The sequence below is a fragment of the Salvelinus fontinalis genome, chromosome 32 (genome assembly GCF_029448725.1).
Source record: "Salvelinus fontinalis isolate EN_2023a chromosome 32, ASM2944872v1, whole genome shotgun sequence".
Classification (NCBI taxonomy): domain Eukaryota; kingdom Metazoa; phylum Chordata; class Actinopteri; order Salmoniformes; family Salmonidae; genus Salvelinus; species Salvelinus fontinalis.
In genome coordinates, this window is record NC_074696.1 from 43506474 (window position 1) to 43526208 (window position 19735).

Below are 19735 nucleotides of genomic sequence, written 5' to 3' on the forward strand. Positions count from 1 at the left end.
TGTGAAATGACATGGTGTCTTTACTGGGCAGTCTCCGAAACATTAATCCTAGTTCTGGACCACAACAAAAACAAGCTCAACAGCGATTATCCATTGAAATGGCTTTTTATAAAGGAGAACGGTTCATAATAATGGAGCAAGTTGAATGGCATCAAACACCTGGAAACCATGTGTTTGATACATTTGTTCCCATTCCATTAATTTTGCTCCAGTCATTAAGAGGCCGTACTCCCCAATTAAGGTGCCACCAATCTCCTGTGGCCTAATCTGTGTCCAAGAAACCTCCCCCAAGACTATTATGCATTTTTTTGTAGACAAAGAGAAACACACATCTACAATATTTTGTTACTCTAATTGAATTCCAATAGACTAGCTACAGTATAACACATGTACAACCTGCATCTATAACTACTTTAATGCATGCATGCACACACACAAAATAATGACAACTCCTTGGTCTTTGTGTTTAATGGACAGTGTGATCATTACAAAAGTGGAAAATTAGAACCCTTCTTTTCTCCACGCCCCTTCCTCCTCTCATCCCTCACTTCCCCATCTTCTTCTTGTGCATCTGGTAGCACTGTTCACAGGCGATGGACAGGCCCACAACGAGAGAAACAAACTCCTCAAAGTTCACCTCTCCATCACCATTAGAGTCCAGATCCTTCATGATCTTGTCTACTGTGGCTGGGTCCTTCTGAGACTGAAAGAAAGACAGGGACGTTTTAATAATACTACATGGAAATACTGTAAGTTCACAAACAGTACTAGGGGACAACAGTTGACGTCGCTACTCTTTATTGGGCAGATACATGACAAGTAGTTAGATTTTTTTTTTTGCGGACCACCTGACCAAGGAAAACTCTGGGCCTTATGACCTGGGCCCCTGAGTTTTTCCTGGTCAAGTCACGTGATCAGGAAAAACTCCAGACCCTAATCATAAATGTGCATGATTTCTGTACCAAATTATTAGGGAGTGCTTCTACAGCAAAATAGTATATAGTAATAGAGATAATATACTGTACGTCCCAAACGGCATCCTATTGCCTAAATAGTGCACAACTTTTGACCAGAGCCTTATGGTGCCATGTGATACACAGGCATAGTAGAGATGGCCACCTTGAGGAAGCCAGAGAGCTCGTTCTCCATCAGGTCCCTTAGCTCACGGCGGCTCAGAGTGTTGCCATTGCCCTCCTTAGCAGCATACTTGTGGAACACAGTGATCATGGACTCCATTGCGCGTTCCAGTTCTGATGGCATGGTTGCAGGTCTAAGTTAAGTTGCACTGAGAGAGAGAAATAAGATTTGAATGACAGGGTAGCAAAGCATTCATGTGACTAACATGTATCTTTATTCTGGCATCATTTTTTAAAACATATACTGTACAAGACGTTGACTAAAGGAACTATATTTCATGAGGGAATTTTGTAATCTGAATGTGTGTTTGAAATCAGCACCATGTGCCCTGCCCAGTCTATGAGTAATGCTCACATGAGTAATCCATAAAATCACCAACAAAAGTTGATCACAGCTTCACTACTAAGTTCTTGTCTCTCAAATACAGAACACAAAATACATTCACAAGTCAGATACAGAGAGCACACAGATCATGTGATTTAACTTTACCTGGTTGAATTAGAAGGGAAACGTAAGAGAGAGCCAATGAAAAAAGGGTGTGGTATGAGAGGAGAGGAAATGACTGAACTGGGAAAAAATGTCGTCCAAAACCGAGGAAAGTAGGGTAAAAGGAAAGAAACCACTCGCGAAAGAGGCCACAGTCAGCTCTTAACCCGTATTTCAGTCAATTTCTTTATTGTTATATAATATTACAAACTCAGATTCTTTTAGACCAAAAAAGTATAATGCACACAATTATAACTCTAATTGTTTAGCAAACATTCTAGGTTCTATATGTTGGACATGCTCTTTCGTCCTTACGACAAATGTGATTCTTTTAGTTATGAAACTATAAAGTTTGAAAATCTTTAAGGTACTACTGTAAGTATGGACTGTAAAAAGTGACTTATGTTGACTTATTTACAGATGAAAAGTATGACAACGACCCCATAGAAGACTGCACTTCAAAGCCAATCGCACAAAACCAAGAAGGACTTAAAGTATTTCAAGTCCGCTGACTAGTTCCAGAGTTGGAGGAAGAGATCGGATAGGATTAACCAAACTATTTATTCTGAAGCGACTTTTACATTCGTAGACATTTTTTTTACTACCAGTCGGACAACAAGAGTATACGTATCAGATGCTGAATTCTTACCGTTCACGAGTGTGGAGTTGGCGATTGAGGAGAGTTGAATCGTGCAGAGCTGAGAAAAATATTGCGTCTGAGAATTTATAGACAGGCGCCGCCCTGTACCCTATGCGCTGCCTTGAGTGAAGTAATGATATATTGAACAATATAGTAGGTCACATTGGTAAACCTTGCAAACACAGTCAACGAATAGTTCGCGTTGTGTATTTTAAATTAAAGTGACCTACTCATTTACATGACAAGTAGGCCCAATTTTTATTTTAGAAATTATTAATAGCCCTAAATTTGATTAATCTCCCACTTATAAAAGAGAATAGTGAACATTGAAAGTGAGGTAAAGACAAATAGACAGCCTAGTGTAAATGATAATCGATTGTAATGACAATAGTGCTTTCTCAAACAAGCCTATCATTATCAAATACAATTTTATGTCAACATGCGCCGAATACAACCGTGATATGCTTACTTACAAGTCCTTAACCAACAATGCAGTTCAATAAATAGTTAAAACATTTACTAAATAAACTCAAGTTTTAAAAAAATGACAAGAAATGTACATAACGAGGCTATATACAGGGGTACCGGTACCGAGTCTGTAAGAGGGTGCGTGCTGGTGGCAGGGAAGTCAGGCGCAGGAGATCGAACTTGGTATAACCGAGCAGTTTAATAAGTGCTTTAAAACTCCGAAAACCAAAATATACAAAATAATACCAGTGGGTACAAAACCCTTCGCGCACCAGAACATAACTTGCACATAGCTTACAAACAAACAATCACAGACAAGGACATGAGGGGGAACAGAGGATTAAATACACAACATATAATTGATGGGATTGGAACCAGGTGTGATACAAGACAAAACCAAAGGAAAATGAAAAGAGGATCAGCGATGGCTAGAAAGTCGGTGACTTCGACCTCCGAACGACGCCCGAACAAGGAGAGGGACCAACTTCGGCGGAAGTCGTGACAGAGTCAATGTGCGGGGTACAGGTTAATCGAGGTAATTTGTAAAGTGACTATGCAGAGATAATAAACTGCGAGGGGGGGTTCAATGTAAATAGTCCGGGTGGCCATTTGATTAGTTTAGTTGTTCAGCAGTCTTATGGCTTTAAGGAGCTGTTAAGGAGTCTTTTGGTCCTAGACTTGGCGCTCTGGTATGGCTTGCAGTGCGGTAACAGAGAGAACAGTCTATGACTTGGTTGACTGGAGTCTTTAACAATTTTTTGGGCCATCCTCTGACAACACCTAGTATATAGGTTCTTGATGTCAGGAAGCAAAATAATACCAATTATAGGCCTGCCTAACAAGCCAAGGAAAAGTTAATGCCATCCACAGAGGCAAAAAGGACATTATCTGAGTTTAATTCAAAAAAAGAAAAGCTGCGAAATGGGGAGTTGAAGAGGGAGGGCCAGAAAAGTAATGTTTGTTAATGATTTGGTGAAGTGGTAAAAGAGTATGATAGCAGTGCCTATGTTATGTGTGATGATTGTGAGGCGCCATACAAATTCGACAGTCACAAGACGGGGACTTCAAATAGGCCTATGGCACATCAAGGGAACCGTAGCCTACTGTTCAGATCCGTTAAATGGAAACTGAAATCTGGACACTGACTGTTGGTCCAACACCTCTCACATAGCCTTAATATGAATAATTTCTTGCAGTAAAATTATACACAAAATGTAGGCAACATCTTTACTCGAGTGGAGAAATATGAGAGAATGCGAAAGCACAGTCAGATACTGTCAGTAGGGGTGCTATCTTGATCAGCATCATAAAAGCAGGTCGTTTTTCAATTCAACCAGATATATGCATCCAATACAAACTGAAATCTTATCAGAAACATGTTGGGTCATTTTCACAGCTTTCTATTTCCTTGCAACCGGTCAAACTGATGTCATTTGGAAATTTTGCACTGAAAATCTTTTCCACAATGTTTTTGCTGTTGTTACATTTTCTCCCCAGTCCATAAATGTCTTAACTTCATGAAAAAAACAGATCACAGAGAACTGTACCGATGTCAACTCGTTTGAAGCATTTTATCTATCTATTTGTGACAATCTGGTGAGCAAGGGTTTATTTAGTCTTCTAGGGCAACTCATAAAGACAGAAGAGAAGCTGCATGTATTTAATCATAGACAAGTAAGACTAACAAATAATCTACCTGTCACGCCCTGGCCATAGAGCACAGGTGTCAAACTCATTCCACGGGGGGCCGAGTGTCTGCGGGTTTTCGCTCCTCCCTTGTACTTGATTGATGAATTAACATCACTAATTAGTTAGGAACTCCCCACACCTGGTTGTCTAGGGCTTTATTGAAAGGAAAAACCAAAAACCTGCAGACACTAGGCCCTCCGTGGAATGAGTTTGACACCCCTGCCATAGAGGCTTTTATTCTCTATTTTGGTTAGGCCAGGTTGTGACTAGGGTGGGCATTCTAGTTTCTTTATTTCTATGTTTTCTATTTTCTTCGTGTTTGGCCGGGTGTGGTTCTCAATCAGAGGCAGCTGTCTATCGTTGTCTCTGATTGAGAACCATACTTAGGTATCCCTTTTTTCCACCTGTCTTTGTGGGAAGTTGACTTTGTTTAGGGCACATAGCCTTGAGCTTCACGGTTTGTTTTGTAGTGTTTATTGTTTTGTTCGGCGTCTTGGCTAAATAAAGGAACATGTACGCGCACCACGCTGCACATTGGTCCTCTTTTTTCAAACGGCCGTGACACTACCAAAATGTCAGAAATTAAAGCATAAATATCTAAATCGGGGAGAAAAGAAATCCTGCACAACTGTCTAAAAATCTTTCCGCTGTCTGACGTGTAGCCTACAGCACATTTTGTACATTAGCGGGTTAGCTAATGGAAACCTCTCATGAACATAATTTAAAATAGATTCTTATGTTTTCCTGTACATTTAGATACATTTGAGAAAAGCAGAAGTGTATATCTGGCTGCACCACAACACTGCATGGTTAAATAGCACCATGTAAAGTGGTCCTAAAGTATGGGTAAAGTGGTCCTAATGGAGGGGTCCAGCAGTTTTATTGTGGGACATGACTTTTATTGATGAAATGGACCATCCAAAAGTTGTGTTTTTATGCCCTCTAGTGGAATATCTTTAATGACAGATTACTGTACTATAAGTGAAAGATTTAAAATAAAGTTTTAAATGTGGTTGTTTGGAACTGCAGCGAGAAGGGGAACATGATGAAATGTCAGCGTTCTCTTTATCTCTCCCATTTCATTGCTTTCTTTTTCTCTGTCTTGCTTCCTCTTTTCCCCCAAACCAGACTCTCCCTCTCTCTCTCTCTCTTGTGTGTGTGTGTGCATACACGTGTTAGACATAATTTGCTGACCAAAAAAGACATGTGCATATAAGGAGGGTCACCTAGCGACAACACCCAACTTCCTAATAAAAAAAACATTTTCATCCTACACCCTTTTCCCTCTCAATCTGCTCCAGGCTTGAGTGACATTTGCGGTTGCTTAGGCCCCTGGCCGCCAGGGCGAAGCAAGCCTCCCCAAAAATACTTGTATTTATGTGACAAATAACAGTGTCACAGGCCAGGTGCTCTTCTATATAAGCTCCTTCTCTTTCCACCCCCTCAGCACCTGACAGATTCTCCTATTCTACACACAGGTAAGACCGACAAGAAACAGAATACACTCTTAGAAAATCTTAAAAGATAATACAAGGAAGAGGTGAGGGCCCTGGCGGAGTAGTGCCATGAAAATAACTGCTCCTTCAACATCAACAAAACGAAGGAACTGATCGTGGACTTCAGGAGACGGCAGAGAGAGCATTGCTCGTTCGGATATTTCTTATATTTTTCGGATTTTCGTGTATTGTAAGGTATTACTGCACTGTTGTAGCTTGAAGCATAAGCATTTAGCAGCACCTGCAATAACATCTGTAAATACTGTATGTGTACGTGACCAATATAATTTGATAATAAGGTAGAAAGCAGGAACTTGTCAAATCCATTTTTTAAATGCTTTTGGGTTAGAAATCGTGATGAATGAATGTCATTTGGAACAGTAATCAACATGAGGTACGGTTGCGTGACTGGAAAGAATCATTAACAAAGGTTTTACTGTACAGTAATTCACTACACTACTGTGTCCAAATACTTGGAATATCTCCAACTGTTCATACATTTAAACAAGAGTTCAAGTCAGTAATTTGTGTGATATCATTGGTCTGAGTAAACTTATCAATTTGACATGTCTATTCTTGGTTTTGTAAGTGCTGACTTACTTAGTCCTCTTCATTCCTATAAAAGAACATAAGGCATTCCACCTGTAAGCTACTTATCTATTACTTATAATAGTTTCTACCGCCAGGATCCCCATCACCCTCAGACACCATGGCACAGCCCACACCTCTGGAAGCCTCCCTGGGAGCCCTCATCATGACATTCCACAAGCACGCTGGTAGTGGAGATGCCAAGACCCTCAACAAAAAAAGAGCTAACCAACCTCATGAAGGCAGAGCTGCCCATCATCGCTGGCGTGAGTCATTGCAACACCTCGGGACAGTTTCCCGAACAGAGATTAAGCCTATTGTCCTGGACTAAAAAGCACTTTCAATGAAGAGTATCCATTGAGCTAGCTAGCAGATTGTAACGGGCTAATGTGAGGCTCGCAGGCCTGAGCAATTCCAGTCCTCGGGGACTTGATTGGTGTCACACTTTTCTCCTATCCCTAGCAAACACACCTGATTTAAACAAATTGCCTTTTTAACTGAAGATCATGATTAGTTGATTATTGGAGTCAGGTGTGTTAGTTAGGGCAAAAAGTGTGACACCAATCAGGCCCCTGAGGACTGGAGTGCCCAGTCCTGCGAGAGGATAGGTACTGTTTGGCGTAGCACAGAGAATATTCAACCAACCTTAACTTGGCGATAGTATCTTTCTCGACTCGGCCAAACATGTATCTTCAGAAATGTCAGTGTCCAGTTGCAGGTGGTCTGTTTCAATTTAGAAAATGCTCCGTTATTAAAGTAAATGTTTTGCTCCATGAAGTAATCCAACAATGTGTACGCCACCGTCTTGTCTTTTTTCAAATCTTCTCTCATTGATCGAGACACAAAGTGTTACGATGACACTCACCTGTCTCAATCAATGAGAGAAGATTTGAACAAGAAAAGATGGTGGCGTACACATTGTTAGATTACTTCATGGAGCAAAACATTATAATATTTTCTAAATTCAAACAAACCAACTGGACTCTGACAGTTTGGCCGAATTGAGTTTAGGTTGGTCGAAAATTATCTTTGCTACGCCAAACAGTACCTATCCAGCAATGGCTAATGGAATATCACATTGGCCCGTTGCGATTTGCTAGCTACCACTGAGCATACTTTTTAATTTGAAATCTAGGTCTAGGCTTAATCTGTATCTGGGAAACTGCCCCCTCATGAGATAGTAAATGATATTCTAATGCCCCCTTTTGTTGTTAAAGAGATACTTAAGGATTTTGGCAATTAAGCCCTTTATTTACTTCCCCAGTGTCAGATTAACTCATGGATATTATTTTTATGTCTCTGCATCCAGTACGAAGGAAGTTAGAGGTAGTTTCACTAGCCAATTCTAACTAGCATCACCGCAATGACTAGAAGTCTATGGTATCTACTAGCATGCTAGCAGTTCCGTTAAACTGTACGCAGAGACATAGAAATTGTGCCAACGAGTTCATCTAACTCTGGGTTCTAGATAAAGGGCTTCAATGCCAAAATCCTGACGTATCCCTTTAAGTGTGTTGTGATTTGAATAAAAACTATTTAATTCTTTGTTTGATTGAACTTTGACTGATTCTATATTGCATGGAGTCTCAGCCATTCAGTGTGAATGACAATTAAATACAGAAATGTTAAGGTATTGTCTTACTTTACTTGTGATCCGACTACATGAAAAATCTGTCGATGTGCCCTTGAGCAAGGCACTTAACCCTAATTGCTCCTGTAAGTTGCTCCGGATAAGAGTGTCTGCTAAATGACTAAAATGTAAATGATCCTATATTACATTGGCATGAGCAGAAGGGTGGTCCTAAAGTGGATGACCTGATGACGATGCTGGACCAGGATGCTGACGGCTCCGTGGACTTCAAGGAGTACATTACCCTGATTGGATCCCTTGCCTACGCATGCAACTGTGCCCTGGTGAAGAGTATGTGATTGGATGTAAAGACCTGCCTGCTTCCATCTGCTTTGTACTGTGTATTACATTACATGCCACAATAATAAATGCCTGTTTAATTTTAATTTGGTGGTTCGGGTGTTTACTTTGTGACTTTTTTGTGTGAGTAAGGTTTTTGTTTGTAGAAAAATGTATTTCACATAGTTGCACTGGTTATACTGGTAGATGACTGAAACTGTTTACAATAAAAGTATAGCCTACAGAGGCAGGATCTTAATTTGATCACCCTGTTGCTGGAGAACTTTCCTGCAATGCAGGTTTTGTAGGATCTTAATTTGATCACCCTGTTGCTGCAATGCAGGAAATGTTTAACTTGTAGTGTATTTGAGGCTATACTATATTTGAGGCTTCTGAAGTTTAATTTCCATTTAGAAATTTCAGACTTGCTTTTCCCTTACGAAATCCACATAATTCACATTTCCTCTTACTGCAGGATTATTTTCCTGCTGTAGCAAACTGGCTCAAATTAAGATCCTACATCTGTAGCCCTAGCTAAATGTGTGGCTTTCTGATATTAAGTCAAAATCAGATATACAGGTTTCACATTTTCAGGAAAACATGCACATTATTTTCTGATATTGAGTAACTAACTAGCCAACAAGTTTGTCAAGTAGGCTTGTTGAAAAAGTGCTCTTATTTGTGCAAGCAGGTTGGGAAGGACTGACAGCCAGGGGATTGGGTAAATACCTCCCTCCCGGTGTCAATGCACACACACACACACACACACACACACAGAGCTACGGGTTGCATAACTCTACAATAAAAAGTCAAAAAGTATGTTTAGCTTTCAAAAACATATTGTATCACTGTGCCTTTCCACTTTCTACAGATATAATTTAGCCGTACTGTGTATAAGAATATGCATATGAATTGTTTGTAAATTGTACCATATTTGTTGTCTCTTGGTATCATTTCAATATGTAACTTATTTTATTTTTAAATTGAATGTAATTGTTATTGTCTATAACTGTTCTGTACTTTGTCATGTATTTGTACGTTTTTTGTGGACCCGAGGAAGAGAAGCTGCAGCATGTGCAGTAGCTAATAGGGATCCTAATCAACTAAACAATAATGAGACTGGTCCTCAAATACACCCACATGGATTCTCTTGTCAGAAAGTAGGACCCCAAGAATGCTGCTAAACCGAGCAATTGAGATATAAACAGGCTATAGTTTAGACCTATGCATTTACTGTGTTGTGCATGCCTGGTAATTAAATCAAATGTGAAATCAAATTGTATTTGTCACATGCGCTGAATACAACAGGTGTAGATCTTACAGTGAAATGTTTACTTACAAGCCCTTAACCAACAATGCAGTTTTAAGAAAACACCCCAAAAATAAAAAGATAATAACAAATAATTAAAGAGCAGCAGTAAATAACAATAGCGGGGCTATATACAGGGGGTACTAGTACAGAGTCAATTGCGGCGGGAATTGAGGTAATACGTACATGTAGGTGACTATGCATAGATAACAGAGTAGCAGCAGCGTAGAAGAGGGTGGTGGGTGGGGGACAATGCAAATAGTCCAGTTTGCCATTTGATTAGCTGTTCAGGAGTCTTATGGCTTGGGGGTAGAAGCTGTTTAATAGAAGCCTCTTGGACCTAGAATTGACGCCCCGGTACCGCTTGCCGTGCGGTAGCAGAGAGAACAGTCTATATCTAGGGTGGCTGGAGTCTTTGACAATTTTTAGGGCCTTCCTCTGACACCACCTGGTTTAGAGGTCCTGGATGGCAAGAAGCTTGGCACCGTGATGTACTGGGCCGGAAGAGCTACCCTCTGTAGTGCCTTGCGGTCGGAGGCCGAGCAGTTGCCATACCAGGCAGGGATGCAACCTGTCAGGATGCTCTCGATGGTACAGCGGTAAAACCTTTTGAGGATCTGGGACCCATGCCAAATCTTTTCAGTCTCCTGAAGGGGAATAGGTTTTGTCGTGCCCTCTTCATGACTGTCTTGGTGTGCTTGGACCATGTTAGTTTGTTGGTGATGTGCACGCCAACGAACCTGTTTTGATCAAGTTGCTGGACAGGTTGTTGTCCATGTATCACACGGTCAGGTCTCTGACCTTCTCCCTATAGGCTGTCTCATCATTGTCGGTGATCAAGCTTAACACTGTTGTGTCATCAACAAACTTAACGATGGTGTTGGAGTCGTGCCTGGCCATACAGTCATGAGTGAACAGGGGGTACAGGAGGGGACTGAGCACGCACCCCTGGGGAGCTCCAGTGTTGAGGATCAGTGTGGCATATGTGTTGCTACCTACCCTTACCACCTGGGGGTGGCCCGTCAGGAAGTCCAGGATCCAGTTGCAGAGGGAGGTGTTTAGTCCTAGGGTCCTTAGCTTAGTGATGAGCTTTGAGGGCACTATGGTGTTAAACGCTGAGCTGTAGTCAATGAATAGCATTCTCACATAAGTGTTCCTTTTGTCCAAGTGTGAAAGCGCAGTGTGGAGTGCAATAGAGATTGCATCATCTGTGGATCTGTTGGTGCGGTATACAAATTGGAGTGGGTCTAGGGTTTCTGGGATAATGGTGTTGATGTGAGCCATGACTAGCCTTTCAAAACATTTCATGGATCCAGACATGAGTGCTACGGGTCTTTAGTCATTTAGGCAGGTTACCTTGTTTTTCTTGGGCACAGGGACTATGGTGGGCTGCTTGAAACATGTTGGTGTTACAGACTCAGACAGGGAGAGGTTAAAATGTCAGTGAAGACACTTGCCAGTTGGTCAGCACATGCTCGGAGTACACATCCTGGTTATCCGTCTGGCCCTGCGGCCTTGTGAATGTTGACCTGTTTAAAGGTCTTACTAATATCGGCTGCGGAGAGCTTGATCACACAGTAGTCCGGAACAGCTGATGCTCTCATGCATGTTTCAGTATTTCTTGCCTCGAAGCGTGCATAGAAGTTATTTACCTCGTCTGGCAGGCTCGTGTCACTGGGCAGCCCTCGGCTGTGCTTCCCTTTATAGTCTGTAATAGTTTGCAAGCCCTGATACATCTGACGAGCGTCAGAGCCGGTTTAGTACAAGTCGATCATAGTCCTGTTGTCACGACTTCCGCCGAAGTCGGTCCCTCTCCTTGTTCGGGCGGTGTTCGGCGGTCGACGTCACCGGCTTTCTAGCCACCGCCGATCCACTTTTCATTTTCCATTTGTTCTGTCTTTGTCTTATCACACCTGGCTTCACTCAACCAATTACTTGTTTATTATTTAACCCGCTGTTCCCCATGTTGTGTTTGTGAGTGATTGTTTATTGTAATACGGTCCGTCTTTGTGGGCTCGTGATTTGACAAAAAAAAGGTTTGTCTTTTTGAGTAAAGTACGTTGATTACTCATATCTGCTGTCCTGCGCCGGACTCTCTACACCAGCTACACACAGGACCCTTACATCTGTATTGACGCGTTGCCTGTTTGATGGTTCGTCAGAGGGCATAGCGGGATTTCGTATAAGCTTCCTGGTTAGAGTCCCGCTACGTGAAAGTGGCAGCTTTACCCTTTAACTTAGTGCTAATGTTGCTTGTAATCCATGGCGTCTAGTTGGGGTATGTACATACTGTCGCTGTGGGGCAGACGTCCTCAATGCACTTATTGATAAAGCCAGTGACTGATGTGGTGTACTCCTCAAAGCCATCGGAAGAATCCTGGAACATATTCCAAGTCACTGAGATGCAAAACAGTCCTGTAGTTTAGCATTTGCTTCATCTGACCACTTTTTTATAGACCGAGTCACTGGTGCTTCCTGCTTACATTTTTGCTTGTAGGCAGGAATCCGGAGGATAGATTTATTGTCAGATTTGCCAAATGGAGGGCGAGGGAGAGCTTTGTACGCGTCTCTGTGTGTGGAGTAAATGTGGTCTAGAATTGTTCCCCTCTGGTTGCACATTTAACATGCTGATAGAAATGTGGTAAAACTGATTTAAGTTTCCTTGCATTAAAGTCCCAGGCCACTAGGAGCACCGCCTTTGGATGAGCATTTTCCTATTTGCTTATGTCGGTATACAGCTCATCGAGTGCGGTTTTACTGCCAGCATAGGTCTGTGGTGGTATGTAGACAGCTACTATCTCTAGGTAAATAGTGTGGTCTACAGCTTATCATGAGATACTCTACCTCAGGAAAGCAAAACCTTGAGACTTCCTTAGATATCATGCACCAGCTGTTGTTCACATATATGCATATATACATATACGCCCTGTGTCTTACCAGAGGCTGCTGTTCTATCCTGCCGATAGAGTGTATAACCCACCAGCTGTATGTTCTTAATGTCGTCGTTCAGCCATGACTCTGTGAAACATAAGGTATTACAGTTTTTAATGTCCCGTTGTTAGAATATACTGTACGTGCTTTCAGTTCGTCCCATTTATTTTCCAGCGATTGAACGTTAGCTAGCAGGATGGAAGGCAAAGGCAGATTAGCCACTCGTCGCCTGATCCTTATAAGGAACCCTGATCTTTTTCAGCAAAATCTCAGTTTCCTTCTCCAGCAAATGACGGGGATCTGGGCCTGGTCGGTAGTAAATCCCTCCCATCCGACTCACTGAAGAAAAACTCTTTGTCTAATCTGAGGTGAGTAATCGCAGTTCTGGTGTCCGGAAGCTCTTTTCCGTCATCAGAGATGGTAGCAGCAACATTATGTACAAAACAAGTTACGAACAATATGAAAAAACGAACAAAATAGCATGGTTAGTTAAGAGCCGATAAGTTTCAGCCATACCCTCCGGCGCCATCATGTGCTTACCAATATGCTGTGGTAAAACAGCAGGATACAGGATCAAAATAGTCTGTAGTAAACCAAGGTCACTTATTCTCTAGCTTGACCGTCGCTGGACCCGGGTTCGAGTCCCGGTCGGAGCTACCCCCGAATTCACTACATTGGTGTCAGAAGTGGGATGGCGCCCGTGAGGCCATTGGAGAGGCATGTACACATGAGTGAATTGGTATAGAGAAGCATGGGGACACGCCGTCCCGAAGGAAGGGGGTAATTTGGCAACATTAATCCAACACCTATCAAGAGATTTGTACCTCTTGGTGTAACGATTAGATGTTTGCTTGACAGTCACTGGACCCGTTGGGGATAACCCCCATATTCGCTACACTATATTGGTCTATTACTAACTGCAATCAACTAGCCTGAGTGACAATATATTTGTACTAACATGTCAATTCCATGTCACTCATTGCAAAGCCAAATTTGACAGTGCTAATCATACAAATATTATAGACCTACAGTATAGAGCCCCACAGTGGAGGTGTCATAATACCCTAAACAAAAGCCTACACAAAACACAGCTCTTATTTTAAGTGTTTCTAAAACCCCCTATGGGAAAAATTCATGGTAAAAAAGTGATTGGAACCATTTCCTTGTTTGACCACTAGGTTGTATGGGTATTATGAGTCAAACTGTGGGTATAGGCTAGTAGGACTGTGTGTTTGCAGGAGCCATTTTTGCCTACTTGTGTGGTTGTTGTGTTGTCTATAGTTTGTCTTTTGTATATTCCATTTTGTACACTAGAGAGCATGGGTCATTGGTCACATGCACTATATATAGAAAAGTATGTGGACAACATCTTCAAATGAGTTAATTCGGCTATTTCAGCCACATCAGTTGCTGACAGGTGTATAAAAACGAGCACACAGCCATCAATCTCCATAGACAAACATTGGGAGTAGACTGGCCTTAGTGAAGAGCCCAGCGACTTTCAACGTGGCACCGCTATAAACTCAGAAAAAAAGAAAAGACTCTCACTGTCAACTGTGTTTATTTTCAGCAAACTTAACATGTGTAAATATTTGTATGAACATAACAAGATTCAACAACTGAGACATAAACTTAGACATAGACATGTGACTAACAGAAATAGAATAATGTGTCCCTGAACAAAAGGGGGGGTCAAAATCAAAAGTAACAGTCAGTATCTGGTGTGGCCACCAGCTGCATTAAGTACTGCAGTGCATCTCCTCCTCATGGACTGCACCAGATTTGCCAGTACTTGCCTTGAGATGTTACCCCACGCTCTCCACCAAGGCACCTGGACGTTCCCGGACATTTCTGGGGGGAATGGCCCTAGCCCTCAACTTCCGATCCAACAGGTCCCAGACGTGCTCAATGGGATTGAGATCCGGGCTCTTCGCTGGCCATGGCAGAACACTGACAATCCTGTCTTGCAGGAAATCAAGCACAGAACAAGCAGTATGGCTGGTGGCATTGTCATGCTGGAAGGTCATGTCAGCATGAGCCTGCAGGAAGGGTACCACGAGAGAGGAGGATGTCTTCTCTGTAACGCACAGCGTTGAGATTGCCTGCAATGACAACAAGCTCAGTCCGATGATGCTGTGACACACCGCCCCAGACCATGACGGTCCCTCCACCTCCAAATCGATCCCGCTCTAAAGTACTGTCCTCAGTGTAACGCTCATTCCTTCGACGATAAACGCGAATCCGACCATCACCCTGGTGAGACAAAAAGTAAAGAGCACTTTTGCCAGTCCTGTCTGGTCCAGCGACGGTGGTTTTGTGCCCATATGCGACGTTGTTTCCGGTGATGTCTGGTGAAGACCTGCCTTATAACAGGCCTACAAGCCCTCAGTCCAGCCTCTCTAACCCTATTGTGGACAGTCTGAGCACTGATGGAGGGATTGTGCGTTCCTGGTGGAACTCGAGCAGTTGCTGTTGCCATCCTGTACCTGTCCCGCAGGTGTGATGTTTGGATGTACCGATCCTCTGCAGGTGTTGTTACACATGGTCTGCCACTGCGAGGATGATCAGTTGTCCATCCTGTCTCCCTGTAGCGCTGTCTTAGGCGTCTCACAGTATGGACAGAGCAATAAATTGCAGCATGCCTAAGGCACGTTCACGCAGATGAGCAGGGACCTTGGGCATCTTTCTTTGGGTGTTTTTTTTCAGAGTCAGTAGAAAGGCCTCTTTAGTGTTTTCATAACTGTGACCTTAATTGCCGTCGTTCAGCTGTTAGTGTTAGTGTCTTAACTACTGTTCCACAGGTGCATGTTCATCAATTGTTTATGGTTCATTGAACAAGCACGGGAAACAGTGTTTAAACCCTTTACAATGAAGTTATTTGGATTTTTATGAATTATCTTTGAAAGACAGGGTCCTGAAAAAACGAAGTTTCTTCTTTTGCTGAGTTTAGGATGCCACCTTTCCAACAAGTCAGTTCATCAAATTTCTGCCCTGTTAGAGCTGCCCCGGTCAACTGTAAGGGCTGTAATTGTGAAGTGGAAATGTCTAGAAGCAACAGCGGCTAAGCCGCGAAGTGGTTGCCCACACAAGCTCGCAGAATGGGACTGCAGAGTGCTGAAGGGTGTAGCGTGTAAAAATGGTCTGTCCTCGGCTGCAACACTCACTACTGAGTTCCAAACTGCCTTTGGAAGCAACATCAGTACAATAACTGTTTGTCAGGAGCTTAATGAAATGGGTTTCCATGCACACAAGCCTAAGATCACCATGCGAAATGCCAAGTGTCAGTTGGAGTGGTGTAAAGCTTGCCGCTTTTGGACTCTGGAGCAGTGGAAATGCGTTCTCTGGAGTGATGAATCACGCTTCACCATATGGCAGTCCGATGCACGAATCTGGGTTTGGCGGATGCCAGAACGTTACCTGGCCCAATGCATAGTGCCAACTGTAAAGTTTGGTGGAGGAGGAATAATGGTCTGGGGCTGTTTTTCATGGTTCGGGCTAGGTGAGTGAAGGGAAATCTTAACGCTACAGCATACAATTACATTCTAGACAGTACAGTGCTTCCAACTTTGTGGCAACAGTTTGGGGAAGGCCCTTTCCTGTTTTAGCATGACAATGCCCTCGCGCACAAAACGAAGTCCATACAGAAATGGTTTGTTGAGATCGGTGTAGAAGAACTTGACCTGCCTGCACAGAGGCTGACCTCAACCCCATCGAACACCTTTGGGATGAATTGGACCGCCGACTGCAAGCCAAGCCTAATAAAATAAAATAAAATAAAATAATATTGGTCACATACACATGTTTAGCAGATGTTATTGCGGCTGTAGAATTAATTATCACGTTTTAGGGAAGACCCAGATGAAGACAGTGTAGAAGTAACAAACGTGTATTACTAGAACAGGGGGCAGGCAAGATGACAGGTCAAGGGCAGGCAGAGGTCGGTAATCCAGATTAGAGTCCAAAAGATAGAGAACGGCAGGTAGTCTCAGGGTCAGGGTCTAAACCGGGAAGAATGGTCAAAACCGGGAAAACTAGAAAACAGGAACTAGAAACAGACAGGAGCAAGAGAAAAAACGCGGGTAGGCTTGATGATCAAAACAAACTGGCAACAGACAAACAGAGAACACAGGTATAAATACACTGGGGATAAAGGGGAAGATGGGCGACACCTGGAGGGGGGTGGAGATAAGCACAACACAGGTGAAACAGATCAGGGTTTGACAGAAATGCTTGTGCTTCTATCTCAAACAGTGCAGTAATATCTAACAAGTAATATCTAATAATTACACAACATATACCCAATACACACAAATCTAAGTAAAGGAATGGAATTAAGAATATATAAATATATGGATTTGGCTTTGTCAGATTTCAAAAAGGTTTTACGGCAAAAGCATACCATGCAATTATCTGAGGACAGCGCCCCGCTTACAAAAGCATACAATCATTTTACAACCAAGTAAAGGAATTACAAAAGTCAGAAATAGCTATAAAATTAATCACTTACCTTTGAAGATCTTCATTTGGTTGCACTCACAAGAGTTCCAGCTAAACAATAAATGTTTGTTTTGTTCGATAGTCCCTCTTTATATCCCAAAAACTCTGTTTTGTTTGGCGCGTTTTGTTCAGTAATCCACTGGCTCAAAGGCGGTCAAAACATGAAGTCGAATACATCCTAATAGTACAGGTAAAGTTCGTCGAAACATGTCAAACGATGTTTATAATTAATCCTCAGGTTGTCAACTGTCTAAATAATCGATAATATTTCAACTGGACAATAGCGTATTCAATAGAAAGGAAAAACAACAAAGGGCACGCAGTCGGTCACGTGCGCAAACCAGCTCTGCATTCTTCCTCAGTCCACTGACAAAAAGGGTCTCATTCTTCTTCATTTTTCAGAAAACAAGCCTGAAACAATGTATAAAGACTGTTGACATCTAGTGGAAGCCATAGGAACTGCAATCTGGGTCCTAACCCATTAGATACTCTATAGGCATTCAATTGAAAATACCCACATCAAAAAAATCCCACTTCCTGGATGGATTTTCCTCAGGTTTTCCGCTGCCATATCAGTTCTGTTATACTCACAGACATTAGTTTAACAGTTTTGGAAACTTTAGAGTGTTTTCTATCCAAATCTACCAATTATATGCATATCCTAGCTTCTAGGCCTGAGTAACAGGCAGTTTACTTTGGGCATGCTTCTCATCCAGAAGTCGAAATACTGCCCCCAAGCCATAAGAAGTTTTAACAAGAAATTTGTGGAGTGGTTGAAAAACGAGTTTTAATGACTCCATCCTAAGTGTATGTAAACTTCCGACTTCAACTGTATGTACACATTATTAAAGTGACTAGTGTTCCATTTATTAAAGTGGCCAGTGATTTCAAGTCTATGTAAATAGGCAGCAGCCTCTAAGTGTTCGTGATGGCTATTTAACATTCTGATGGCCTTGAGATAAAAGCTGTTTTTCAGTCCCTCGGTCCCAACTTTTGTACTGACCTCGCCTTCTGGATGATAGCGGGGTGAACAGGCAGTGGCTTGGGTGGTTGTTGTCCTTGATGATCTTTTTGGCCTTCCTGTGACATCGGGTGCTGTCGGTGTCTTGGAGGGCAGGTAGTTTGCCCCCGGTGATGCGTTGTGCAGACCTCACTACCCTCTGGAGAGCCTCACGGTTATGGGCGGAGCAGTTGCAGTACCAGGCGGTAATACAGCCCGACTGGATGCTCTCTATTGTGCACCTGTAAAAGTTTGTGAGTGTTTTTGGTGACAAGCCGAATTTCTTCAGCCTCCTGAGCCTTCTTCACCACGCTGTCTATGTGGTTGGACCATTTCAGTTTGTCCGTGATGTGTACACCGAGGCACTTAAAACTTTCTACCCTCTCCACTACTGTCCCGTCGAAGTGGATAGGGGGTGCTCCCTCGGCTGTTTCCTGAAGTCCACGATCATCTCCTTTGTTTTGTTGACGTTGAGTGTGAGGTTATTTTCCTGACGACACCACACTCCGAGGGCCCTCACCTCCTCCCTGTAGGCCGTCTCGTCGTTGTTGGTAATCAAGCCTACCACTGTAGTGTCGTTTGCAAACTTGATGATTGAGTTGGAGGTGTGCATGGCCACGCAGTCGTGGGTGAACAGGGAGTACAGGAGAGGGCTGAGAATTAACCTTTGTTTGGCCCCAGTGATGAGGATCAGCGAGGTGGAGATGTTGTTACCTACCCTCACCACCAGGACCCAGTTGCACAGGGCGGGGTCGAGACCCAGGGCTTGATGGCGAGTTTGGAGGGTACTATGGTGTTAAATGCTGAGCTGTAGTTGATGAACAACATTCTCACATAGGTATTCCTTTTGTCCAGATGGGTTAGGGCACAAGCATTTAACTACACCCGCAATAACATCTGCTAATAGTGTGTATGTGACCAATACAATTTGATTTGGTTTGACATAGCACACAATTGTGCAACATTTTTGGGGGCCATTTTGGCCAGTGAGCACTATTTTCAAAACTACTGGCTGAAATTATACAAAAGCTCAGTAGCATCACTGTAGCCCTTTCCTGCAGCCAAATGGCTAGTGGCTTCATGGGTGCAATGTTATTAATATTTTGCATAATTTCCTAATTAATAAACTTTTATAACACTTTTTTTAAACAGCTGAAAATCTGGTGTTTCTATGGCAAACGGTTTTGGTATATAAAGTGTAATATTGTGATGCAAACTCAAAATTGAATACATTTCAACTCTATATCTGACATGGTACAGGTGACTTCTTTTTTTCAGCCCATAACCATGTCTGTGAGGTGCATACTTAGGTAGATTTGTTTAAGACTACCAAGAAAGACTCTGTATGACCCTGCTTTAGCCCACTGCAGTAAAAGCGTTTAAGTGTGTCATGATTTTAATAAAGAATACAATTGAAAAAAAGTTTTATTGAACTTTGACTGATTCTATATTGCATGGTGTCTCAGCCTTTCAGTGCGAATAACAATTAAATACAGAAATCCTAATGTATTGTGTCTTCCTAGTGATCTTATATCCCATGCCCACATTCTCTTGACATGAGCAGAAGGGTGTTTGACTGTATTGG

At 42.5% G+C, this 19735-nt stretch overlaps 1 protein-coding gene and 1 pseudogene across 1 annotated transcript; one reads left to right on the forward strand and one right to left on the reverse strand.

Annotated features, from left to right (window-relative positions):
* Positions 1–450: 450 nt before the first annotated feature.
* Positions 451–2380, reverse strand: LOC129831415 (protein S100-A1-like). Its single transcript, XM_055894792.1, has 3 exons — positions 2273–2380; positions 1120–1285; positions 451–703 (listed from the first exon to the last, which is right to left on the reverse strand). The coding sequence occupies exons 2-3, from the start codon at positions 1258–1260 to the stop codon at positions 545–547; spliced, it is 300 nt and encodes a 99-aa protein (XP_055750767.1). The 5' UTR covers positions 1261–1285; positions 2273–2380; the 3' UTR covers positions 451–544.
* Positions 2381–6607: 4227 nt separating this feature from the next.
* Positions 6608–8438, forward strand: LOC129830569 (protein S100-A1-like; annotated as a pseudogene).
* Positions 8439–19735: the final 11297 nt, after the last annotated feature.